Source organism: Aythya ferina (assembly GCF_964211825.1).
Source record: "Aythya ferina genome assembly, chromosome: 1".
Classification (NCBI taxonomy): domain Eukaryota; kingdom Metazoa; phylum Chordata; class Aves; order Anseriformes; family Anatidae; genus Aythya; species Aythya ferina.
In genome coordinates, this window is record NC_140296.1 from 63256308 (window position 1) to 63268673 (window position 12366).

The window sequence follows — 12366 nt, forward strand, 5'->3', positions numbered from 1 at the left end:
GCACAGGCCTCCCTGCCACCCCTGATGACATCTAATCGGAGGAATTTTTCTTGGAAGAAGGACTGGCCCCATGTGAACCCACTGCTGTTCCCAGCACTTGGACTTCTCCCTGGGAAATAACAATGGATTTTGTTGTATTCCCAAGCAGTAAAAACAAAATCTTTCATGTTTGCGGGCTGGCAAGGGAGAAAGAGAGCAGGGAGGCACTGCCTCAGGCCTAGAGGATGCACAGAAGCCTGTGCACCATGGAGGAAGAGAAGCCAGCGAAGTGGGGTCACGGCTGTGGAGCAGGACCACCTGCACACCCTGCCACCCCCTGCCAGATCCCACCCTGCCCACGGAGACACCCCTGGGTGGCAGCAGGGACCAAGCTGGGCCGGCCTTGGGTGCAGGAGGCACCTGGTGTTCAGTCAGACAGGGCTGCCATCCAGCCATGGCACGGAGCAGCAGGAGCGTGTGCGAAGGGCAGCCGGGAGCCCAGCTGATGGTGGCTGCCTGGAAGTTCAGCCAAGCGTTGGCAGAGAAGCAGCAGAACAGCTGGGGCTTGTCAGGGCCACAAGGCTGAGGTGCAGAGCCAGCCCTCCTTCCTCCGCACCAACTGAGAGGAGGACTGCCAGGAAGATGCCCCAGCCCTCGGGGCTGCTTCGCTTCTCATGGGCAAACACGCCCTTTACCTCCCTGCTATCTGAAGTCAATATTTGCCTAAGCCTGTTGTCAGCTCTCTGCTGTGATGCCACTAATTGATTTCCGTTAAATCAGGGGATTGCTTCTTTCCCAGATACAATGCGATTTGCAGACTAGCCCCTTGAAGCCGTCATTACTCATGAAACACACAACGTGGATCAGCTCCACATCTCCTCGAGCTGGTCCAGCTTGCAAGGCACAGGCTGCTTGCAATAAAGCCACAGGAAACCAACGGAGGGTACCTCTTCCTGGTTAATTAGTGTCTCCAAGTAACCTGAGCCAGAAGTTCAGGGTTTCCACTGGTGACTGGGGGGTGGGAAAGGTGGATGTCAGCAGTTTGCTCATCCCCCAAAGCCCTGACAGGCTGTACCTGGCCTGCCTGGTCGAGACAAATACCCTGCCGCAGCTCTCTGTGACACGGCCAGCTCAGTGCCATGCAGACCCAGGGGCCTGGCATTTATTTTTTGCAGGAAAAAGGCCTGTTAGATGGAAAATAAAGGGGCAGGGTAGGAGCCTCTGCAATCAGCACAGCCTGTGCACAGCTCAGGAGAGCGTGCTTCGACAGCAAGCTCCCCGCTGGTGCGGTAGGGACACGGTGCAGGATCTGCAGGCGCCCTTGTGCTCAGCTCCCTGCGCGGATCGTTCCTGGTTTCCATGACTCGCCGGCCCCTCCTCTGCTCCCAGCGTTTGAAGCTGAGCTCTTTGGCCAAACAGTCCTTGCTGAAATGTCAATACGCCGCCGGGACGCCGACTTGTAGGGTTCATCATGGTTTTCAGGCAGTGCGTGGCTTTGCTTCTCTGCTTTCTGCTGCTGATTCCTCTTCCTCTGGATGCAGGTACGTCGCAAGGGAATGGCTGCAATTCCGTTTACTGGCAGCAGACCTCTCTGCTGGTACACTGGCATACTCCTTACCGCGAGTTTTGAGTGCTGTCGCACACAGAAATGTTTGTCCTGCCTCTGGCTGTGCCTGTGAGCTGTTTGAAGGCTCTTGTTTGCTTTCAGTGATGGCATCCGTGTGCTTGTTTTGCCAGCTGAGGAAAATCCCTTCCACGCTCCTGTGTGCATCTATCACCTCACTGCACAGGCAGCAGGTCAGCCATCAGCTGTCTGCCCATGAGGTGAAAACAGGAACCTGGATTTATTGTTATTTCATGCTGAGCCATGGTATTTTGCAAAGCAGAGAATCGATAGCCTGTCATTCAGCTGACAAGAAATGAAAGAGGGGAAGCCCGCGATGTTTCCGACGCAGTAGATGAAAGTGAGGTGGCAGTTCTTTGGTAGTTTCAGGATGTGTCTGAAAATCAGCAGCCAAATTGATAGAGCAGAACCGGTGCTTTGTGATTCTCAGGTAGCCATTGACTGGCCCTCTCAAATTGTGATGAACAAAGCTGAAAGAAATTTTTAGAAAAGTGCAAAATGTTCCAACGTAAATAAGTGGTGAATGCAGAAATGAAAGTGGGAGGGTGTCAGTATCCATGTGCATTGATACATATGTAATGTATCTGCAGCATAATTATAAACCTTTAAAGAAAGCCATATTAAATGCATACAGCCTGACTTAAAAAATCACAGCAGAACAACCCAGCTGGCATTCCTGCAATGGGCAAATATTTATCAAACACCCCGTGATATATTAGATGCATGCCACACAATACTTTAATCCTTTAAACAACTTTGAAATATGGGGAAAATAACCGGTGTTTCACACGTAATTCAGCAAATGTCCTGATTAGACATCAATGCTGAGAGAAAAAGAACTTGCCAGACCAAACTAGGCCCTCTCAGGATTCATGTTTGTGTGTATGGCTGTGAGGGTGCCTACGAGTGCATGCTTGGCTCCCCAGGTTCATCAGTCAGGTGCTTCTGAGGCCACCCCAAGCCCTCCCAGCAGGCAGGAGGCAAATCTCCCTCTTTTGTGGGTCCTGTGGTGGTGGTGGAGAATGTCCTGGGGCACAGGCAGGGCATATGCACCATTTTGAACCCCTGACTCTACCCACAGTAGATGGGTTCAAGTTGGAAGTACTGATGTAAGTTGTTGATACTAAGCTCCAGAGTTCTCTACTGACATGGAGGAAAATTAAAAATAAAAAATAATTAAAAAAAAAACAACCACACAACACACAACGAATTATTTCAAGACTGGTGCTGTGTATTATGTGGAGCAAAAGTACTTTGCAGAATTCTTCTTCGTTATCCTGAATTATGCTGGGTGGGCATAGCTGTGTGGTGTGCTTGTATCCTGAAGCTGAGGAGCAGGTCAGCATGTGGACAATGCCATCAGGTGTGGGTGAGGAGCCCTGGCACAGGCTGCCCAGAGAGGCTGTGGGGTCTCCTCCTTGGAGGCCTTCCAAAGCCGCCTGGAGATGGGCCTGGGCAGCCTGCGCTGGGTGGCCCTGCTGGGGCAGGGCTGGGGCCTGGTGGCCTCCACAGGGCCCTGACAGCCTCAACAGTTCTGTGGTGCTGTGAAAGAGTGAAAGGTTTTGACATTGAAAACAGTGAGGAGTGGAGCACTGGGGAATTAGGGTTGACTGTCTGACCCATCACTGAGTGACTTAGTGTAGTGAGTACAGGAGCATTGGGTGTTGCCATGTCCATCAGTGCTAGATAAAGCTTGATAAATGCTTTTCAGCTGATAGAGTGGAAAGAAATTGCCCCGCATATTTTGAGACCTACAATACAAAGCACACTGAGATGCTTTAGGAGTCTCTGGCACCACACTGGTATTACATGCCCTGTTCTCTCAAGGTCTGGGCTCTGTAAAATCCATCCACTTTACGTGGGAGGCACGCCAGAGGAGGGAGGCCCAGAAAGCTGTGTGCATTTGCCCAGCTTCTCATAAACAGCTCGGGAAGCAGAAAACCTTTCCTCCCTGCCCTTTCCTTCTGGAGAGCATGAATGTACGACAAACACAACATGCCACTGTTTTTCAGTCTTTCTGAAGCAGAAAGAGGCAAATGGCGTTTTACAAAGGCACCGAAGGGCCAATAGCTTCTTCGAAGAGATAAAGCTGGGGTCTCTAGAGCGAGAATGCATGGAAGAGAAGTGCTCCTTCGAGGAAGCGAGAGAGATCTACCGTGATGATGAGAGGACAGTAAGTAACGCAGGGCTGGGCAGGCGCTCCCTGTCAGGGGGACCCACACACACCCTATTGCTTTGACACTTTAAAGCATTACAGCAAGAGACCCAAGCACTTCGTGTCCTGCTCTTTGGCTCTTTGTCTTACATTTCCAAGGGGACAAGCAGGGTGAGCTGCCAGAGGGAATCCTGCATGGACCACACCGGGCAGTGCTAATTTGGGGGATGGTGGGGTAGTGGCCTCTCTCTAAGCTCCCTCCCCGGTCCCTCAGTAATTCCAGGCCTGACAATACTGTCAATTATTGCATTATTCAGAGTTTGGTTCAGTCCATCCCACCTCCTGGATACCGAGGTCACTGATGGATGCCCTCTCTGTGTGTACTACACACTCAGCACATGAAAACAATGTAGAATGTGGAAAATAATGTAGTATATTTTATGGATATATACTTTCATAAAGGCAAATGGGCATCACTGTGGCTATCCGCAAGCCATCCTGTGCTACAAGGGCTGTAGGACTTCTTCTGAGCGAATTCATCTTTAATCAAATCTCGCATCTTTGTCTTCCAGAAAGAGTTCTGGCACATCTATTCCGGTAGGAGCACTCCATCTTTTCCAGCAGCCACGAAGCTGCTCCTGCTGCCGCCGCTCTTGGCGTGATCCGGACTGACACTGCGTGTTTTTGCAGACCCCAACCAGTGTGACTCCAGTCCCTGTCAGAACGGCGGGAGCTGCGATGACCAGTTCCAGGATTACGTTTGCCGCTGTCCCGTGGAGTACGAGGGCAAAAGCTGTGAAAAAGGTCAGCACTGACATAGCTTAACAAAACAAAAACATCATCCTTGATTCAAACGCAAGGCAGTGAGATGAGTGGGAGCAATCATTATTGCTCGACATCTTTCTAGCAGCGACAGCCACTGTTCACACCGCCCGGGGTGTTGGATGATGGATCTAACCAGCCGGCAGCCAGGCGCTGCAGAGCAGAAACACAATTATTACCCTTTGAGGATTTTGTAACAAAAATGTCTAAATGTCTTTTGTGAACCAGCTGAGATAAAAGGAGGATTTTTATTTTCCTACCCATGTGCTGAAGTTGCTTTGACTTAGGAGCACAGTGCAGTGAATGAATAAGAACTACATGTGCATCGTACAAAGCCTGAGGGGACAGAGCCTGCATTAATGAAGTCAGGATAAGTTTTTCCACTGATTTCAGTGGGCAGAACAAATTGACTGTCATGCTTACACTCAGAGCATGGTGAGCCCAGAAGAGGACTAGGCACCCATCAGTCTCGCCAGGCAGCCTCACAGCTCCCACTGCAGCTCACTACCTGCCCATCGCTTGAAACAAGCCACAAAAACTATGCCCTCATCTTCTCCCTGTACTGCTAAGCTGATCACAACCACCTTCTCTACCACCTCCTCACTTGCTAGGCTTTGTTTTTCATGGTTGCTGCACTGCAGCAGCTCCCTAGTCAGCATCTGTGAGCCCTCTCTCCTTCTACAATGACTTAGTGCAAGGCTGAGAATGGGGTGGTCCCTGTATGATTTCCTCCTGTGCCTCTGGGCCAGAGAGAGCTCATGGCAATAGAGGAGTGATTTCTACAAACACCAACATATGTAAAGCTGACCAAGTGGCTGAAGTGAAAGAATCTGGCTGGAAAGAGTTTTGTTGTTTTTTTTTTTTTTTCATTTTGTTTTGAAAAAGATAAGTTTTCTTATGACATGATTTATTCAGTGGTCATCCCAGAGCATCCAAATGTGCCAAGTGGGAAAATACAAAATACTTCCAGTTTTTCAGCCATGCGTTATGATGGTTACCATACAATTACAATCCTTTCATCCTTTTGGAAATGTAGTGTGCTCCTGCTGAAGCTCAGATACTGCATGAATGTGGATTGATTTAATTTTAGGTGTATGCTTTTTAAGCATGGACTTTTCCTGGAATCCAGTCCTACGGAGCTTTTGCCAAGCAGTAGTAGCTTTTGACAAAATCACTGTACATAAATCACTGAAATCTGCTTGGCTGCCGTGCTTTCTTGTCGACATGTCAAGTCGTAATTCACTCTTGTTAAGTACCAAAATCCACATTCAGAAACCTTAATACTCTTTCCCCGACTTTAGCCGTGGCTGAGAAGCTGAAGTGCATGTACGACAACGGCGGCTGTGAGCAGTACTGTGCTGACGAGCAGGCTGCAAAGCGAGTGTGCTTCTGCGCGGACGATTACACTTTAGCGAGCGATGGTGTGTCCTGCATTCCCCAAGGTAAGACACGATGAGCCCGATGCTAACTCTAAGCCACCCCTGCAGGAAAACTTTTCAACACCTACACGTTAGGAGGTGCAAAACTCTCGGCTGCCAGTTCCCTGCTTCTTCTTCAAGGGCAGAGTCTAGAGCGGTCGGTTGGGGCTTCTGTTGAAGCACCCCAAAAATGTGGTCTGGAAAGTGTGCACACTGAGCCACCCCTAAAAGGGCTGGTGGGAAGTGTTGAGCTCAATTTGGGGGCTGAAGCAGCTGAGTTGCTGCAGGTTGTGCAGTGCCCCCAGGACCCTGAGCTGGGAACTTCTCTTTGCAAGGGGCCCACAAGTTCTCCTCTGAAAAACTGGGCAGAAACCCCCTTTCTTCCTCGAAAACTTCAAGCGTGGGGAGGAAGAAGTAGCACCACCCATTTGTTGGGCATTAAGCTTGCAGCTAGAGCACTCACTCAGAAAACAAGGAAGCTGGATTCGCTTCAGCTGGCAAAGGTTCAAAGCATGGAGTCTGCATGCCAGGATGTCTTCTCAAGGCAGGTCCTCACCCGCTAGTGATGTCCTTCAGACCCCTCTTTCCTGGCCCCACTCCTCTGGGACGTGGGGAATGTGAGCTTGAATGTCCTGGGATGGAGGAGGGAGCTGAGCCCCTGCCTCCTCTGTGGGGAGTGCGCTCACCACTGATACAGTAGACAAGAACTGAGGCACATCCCATGGCCAGGTGGTCCAAATAAAGCAGAGCAGTGGGTACTCAGGGATTTGGGGGATTTGGGGGTCAGGCTGAGGGGTTTCCGCATAAGTAGACAGACTTTTGGCCTGACAGGTGAATTTTTTTCTTCTAGCTTATACTCACTGTGGTAAATTATTTTGGGGCAGTGTTGTTTCACTGTTGATCTCCAATCCATGTGAATTTGTGACTACAGACTTTGCTACCATAATTATTTCAGCACAGGAATCAAAGGAGGAAGATGCTTATTAAAATCAGAGAAAATCTGTTATTCTTTTTTTTCTCACCTTCTATTTAGTAGGACCAAGACACTTTTGGTATTCCTCTAGACAATATGGAGAGATATTTCTCTCACTCATCTGACAAGGTAAATTTCAGCAGGGACTACAATAGCACAAGTTCATTATGTTTCGGATACAGAAGCTGGCACTTTACTCTGTTGCAGATGCCTGCCTCAATTACTTTCTCAGAGGGGAAAAGGAGACCCCTGGGGACACACACACAATGGACAGAGCTGCAGGAGCACATGCTTACATCTAAAAACATAGTTCTGGGGGGCAATGCCCCCATGCACACACTGCAATAGAGCACTCATGCGGAGAACTGATAATGACAGCCTAGCTCTCAACAACAGCAATGTCATTTTAAAAAAAAAAACAAAAACACAAACTGGTGATGTGCTTATCCCTTATTAGCAGATTCTGCAGTATCATGTGATGGGGAAGCTGCTTTTTGGAAAAGCTGAGAACAAAGAATTCAATATTCCCCACAGGCTTTAAAGCCCGTCTTCTCCTGAGCACAGAGAGGATGATGTATTATTTGTTGTTGCTTGCTTCCAGAGGGCCAAAATACCGATATCGCTGACCACGCAGTGCGAGGATACGAAACTGTGCAGCTGCCACGCTGCCAGTCCCTTCACCAGCCTCCTGTCATCTCTCACCGTGTGCTTGCACCTTCCAACACCCAGGCTTGTGTTGCCCTGCACACAGCATTAGAGGGCATTGTGCCACGTCTGTCCTGGTATTTCACCAGCTGCCACCAAAAGAGCGAGTCCTGCTACTCCACACCCTGCCTGTATTTGTAAAAGCCTGATGCTTTCTTTGCGTTAGCTGAATTAATTGGCACGTTCAGGCTTTTACAGAACCATGGGGATGTTGGATTCAACTTGGCACAGACTGCAGGGCACAAAGTGATAAAGAGAGAGCACTTCTCATCCCAGTGTTACTGCAGAATGGCTGCTGGACGTAAGGAATGGCACACTCAGTTACAGCACAGCCAGCTGGCATCCCCCCAAAAAAATCCAGTGACAGACCCTCTGCTTCATAGCAGGAAAACTCAGTTGTGTGAAGGATGTACTGAAAACACCAAGCACTGCACTGCGGCTCAGTAGCAGGTTTGGACCTCGAGACTTGCTTCTCTTATTGCCAGTCTTCACGTGCACGCTTGGGCTATAAAAGGACCTTAGACTGAGGTGTGCAGCCTGGAAGGACTAAGCCTGTGGTCTCACCATGCCACAGTTGCTGTACACATTTAGTACAATCGAATTAAAATCAGCAGGGCTGCTGAAAATACACAGGCTACATGGCTTGACAGAGTTGCTTCCGCTCTGAAGTCTGCAGTCTACCTCCCAGTGCTGACATATATCTTAAGCAGTTGTGTTATTTGCAAGCTCCTGTGGTACACAAATATATGTCAGTGTTGCCTGTGTGTCTGCTCTTTATTTGTGAAACCATATCTGTCTTTTTCAAAAAAAAAAAGTCTACCTACCTGCTTTGACTTACTTACAAGAGCCCATGCAACCAGACTAGAAATTTGGTTTTCATCTCACAAAACTCCATTGAAGATGTTTATAGGAATAAGTCAGCTTGCTGTGAATTCAGTGCAATGAAATCACACTTGTTGCTCTTTTTTTTTTTTTTTTTTTTTCCAGTGAAATATCCATGTGGAAAAATACCAGTGCTGGCAAAAAAGAATGCAACTGCAGATGGGAGAATAGTAGGTGGCTTCATCTGTCCTCCAGGTGAATGTCCATGGCAAGTGAGTCTTCAGAAGTCTTTTATTAATTTTTTCCTTGTGAAACCATTATCTCATATTCATTATTTAAATTTTGTTATGTTCAAATCCATTAAAAGTGCAATCAAATTCCCTCTTCATCCATAGCCAGCGGATACACCTGTTTCAATCACACATCTTAGCTTTGTTCTGGAGTGTCTTTTTCTGTAGTAGAGTGGTAACACAACCTCCTCTGTATCCTGACCCCCAGTCCTTATATTTACTGCCAAGAATTTTACCTGGGGACACACTCTTGGCCACTCTTGGCCGGGTCTGTACTGTAAGATGGAGAAAATGTTGGTGGAAACTCCACCTCTTCCTAAATTCTCCACACAACCAGCATAGTATTCTCAAACAGCTGCATAAAATGCCAGAAGGAAGCAATATAAAATCTGACTTTACCAAGATTTAGGTCAAAAACAGTTAAGACAGACATAAATTTGTTTTATATTGGCAGGCCCTTATAATACAGAATCAGAAAGAAAAGTGTGGCGGTACCCTGCTTTCCCCAGAGTGGGTGGTGACTGCAGCTCATTGTTTGGAGCACACCCATGTTAAAGAGCTCCGAGTGAGGCTGGGTATGTATCTTCCCTTTCCCATGTCATCAGACTGTGTTTGTGTTCACTTCTCATTCTAACAAGCCAGAGTGCAAACTAAAAAGTGTTTGTCCAGAGACTTTCTATCTCCATAAACTTCTACAGAATCGAATTGCTGTCTGACATGCAATCAATAACTTTTCCAGGTGAACACTCAGTAATTGATGATGATAAAACTGAGCAAGAAAGTGGAGTTACCAATATAATCATGCACGAAGGATACAGGTACGGACAAGTCAATAACGACATTGCCCTCCTGAAACTGGAAACACCTGTGAACCTCACTGATTACGTGGTGCCGATATGTTTGCCTGAAAAACGGTTTGCAGTGTATGAGCTGTCCTCCATCAAGTTCTCCACAGTGAGCGGGTGGGGACGTCTGCTAGATGGAGGTGTTACTTCTTCTTTTCTGATGAGAGTTGATTTGCCACGTGTAAAGACACAAGAATGTGAGAAGCAGACTGATTTAAATATTACAGAGAACATGTTCTGTGCAGGAGACCTGACTGGCACTAAAGACTCCTGCAAGGGAGACAGTGGTGGACCTCATGCTACGAAGTACAAGAACACTTGGTTTCTGACTGGGATTGTCAGCTGGGGAAGGGGCTGTGCTGTTAAAGGCACCTATGGGGTTTATACGAGGGTATCCAAATACATTGACTGGTTGAAGAAGTCCATGGACTCATAATGCTGAATCAGGGCATTTCCAGATTGTGTTATTGACCCTTAATCCCTCTGTGACACTTTCCTATTGAAGCATTCCTTCATTAACTTAGATATGTGGTACACGAGGTATTATTGATGATTTGGAATGAGTCTAATGCCTGCCTGAATACATCAAATAATTTCTATATTGTTGTAAACTCGAATATCTACATGTCAAGCAGGCACAGAAAGGCCGTACCAGACCCGCTGCAGAGTCCCTTTCATTCTTCGTCCATTTTTTGGTAATAGAGCTAGATGTTGAAAGAAAGACTGTCAGTAATGTGTCAAGCACACCATGATCCTTCCTTGGGCTACCCTCCCACCCTCTGGTTATCAGTGAGGTACAGGCTTCCTGAGCAAGAAGTTGCATTAGTTTGAACAGCCATGAATGAACCCAGTCTTCCATAAACAAGTGCAATCTCTTCTGAACACATTTACACTTCTGGCTTTCACGACTTCCTGTGCTGATGGGTCCTGAAATATAATGATGCAATGGCAGAAGAAAGAAGAGTTTCTTTTAGATCATGCTAAGTAAGGTAGCTTACTCTTGTAGTGGCAATAGGTAGATTTGAAAAGGGAGGACTGTTCTTCAGAACAAGAAAGCTGGAAAAAGGTTAATTCCACATTTACAGGTCCGCTATGAAAATTTGATTTTAGTCTTCTGGCACCAAATATTATTGCAATAAGGCTATTAAGTGGAATATTCAATCCTAAATTTATGAATGGTGAAGAACGCCACTGATTTAATCTTATCTTTGCCTTGTTATTATGATTATCAATACAGAATGAAAACAAGTGAAAGGGAATGTTTGTTTAATTTGTTGGCCAGTATAATCTAACAGTGAAATGGTGTCCTCTGTCCTTTGGCCTAAAGCCAGAACAGGAGAACAATATGATCATCTGCAAAACAAAGACAGTCCAAAGACAGTTCTCTGAAGCCTTAATGTGTACAAGGGAGAACCTGAGGAGCTCTGAGCATGCCACAGACTACATCTTTACAAAATGTGTTTCCTTAATGTAAGCATGAGACCAAAAAAAAGAAAAAAAAAGGTAAGGGAAATCACAGATGAAACTGAACATGGGATTAATAGTTTAAGTACATTATGTAAATCTTATGCTTTGGATTCATTCAAATCATGCTGAATATCAGCTCAATCACAAAGGCTTATCAGTTAAATAGGACACTTACTGTTGACTGTGGTCTATAACTGTGGGAAAACACTGACATTATGTGGTACATACCCCATGCAATACTGAACATCCTATAATCTGCATTACGGACACAGAATGGTGGGCTACTTATTTAAGAACTGAATTGGGAAAGGCAGCAAACTCCAGAGACTCGGGAAACAAGAGGTCTTAGACTATGAAAACACAACTCAGAGGTTCTAATTATTCCTAAAGAAATAACAAGACCAGACCCACTGGGGGGAGAGAAAATAAAAAAGGAAATCGTATACACCAGCAGAAGAAGCATGCAGAACAAAGAGAAAATTGGGAAAATTCCCATGGAGAAAGGTGACTAAGGGCAGCAGCCAGCAAATAAAATCTGATTTTCACTGAGACAAGGCACTCAGCATTGCAAAATCACCCCTCCAGGCCCCTCGAGCTCGAATAGCTTTGGGTTTTGCAGGCTCCACAGGATGACTTCTTCTGGGTAAATATTGATATTTATGAACAGATCATCTTGCAGAAAAAGGGCAGAACACAGACAAAAACCCCAAACAGCATTAATGGCTGCACAGCGTGACTTTTTCATAATAAAGCCAGGTGTTAAGCATATCTTTAACATAACAGCCTGTTTAAACAAGCAGAGGAGACGAAGCAGACGCAATGGGCAGGCTCTTGGCAGCACCTCAGCCGGGGCCTCCCCGGCGCACAGAGACCTCACTGGGCACCACACAGTGAGACTCCAAAAAACGGGGAGATGGAGGTCAGATCTGGGGTGCATCTCCTTGATCAGGGGACCCCTTCCCCACCACAGGGCACTGAGCGAAGATGGCAAAACAACGCTGCAGGCATGGAGCACCAGGGGCAGACGGGCCCTGGGGGTGTGAGGAGGCAGTCAGTGACGGTATCGGGGTGCGGGGTGTCGGGGTGCAGGGTATGGGGTGGTTTTGGGGGGGGAATGTCCAAAACCGTAGGTTTTGGAGCGGGAGGCCGAGGCCTGGCTTTGCTCCCAAGGCGAGCCCCACACCTGCCAGCACCAAGCTGGGCAAGGCCAGCCTCGGCCAGCCCTTGCATAATAACGTGATGATTCGCTTCCCAACTTCCCCCTGA

The 12366-nt window shown here is 47.3% G+C and overlaps 1 protein-coding gene across 1 annotated transcript; it reads left to right on the plus strand.

Annotated features, from left to right (window-relative positions):
- The first annotated feature begins 504 nt into the window (after positions 1-504).
- On the plus strand, positions 505-12155 carry F7 (coagulation factor VII). The gene is made up of 8 exons (XM_084495370.1): positions 505-1520; positions 3616-3776; positions 4331-4355; positions 4449-4562; positions 5882-6022; positions 8664-8770; positions 9243-9363; positions 9528-12155. Exons 1-8 carry the CDS (start codon positions 1451-1453, stop codon positions 10067-10069), a joined length of 1281 nt encoding a protein of 426 aa, XP_084351496.1. The 5' UTR covers positions 505-1450; the 3' UTR covers positions 10070-12155.
- Positions 12156-12366: the final 211 nt, after the last annotated feature.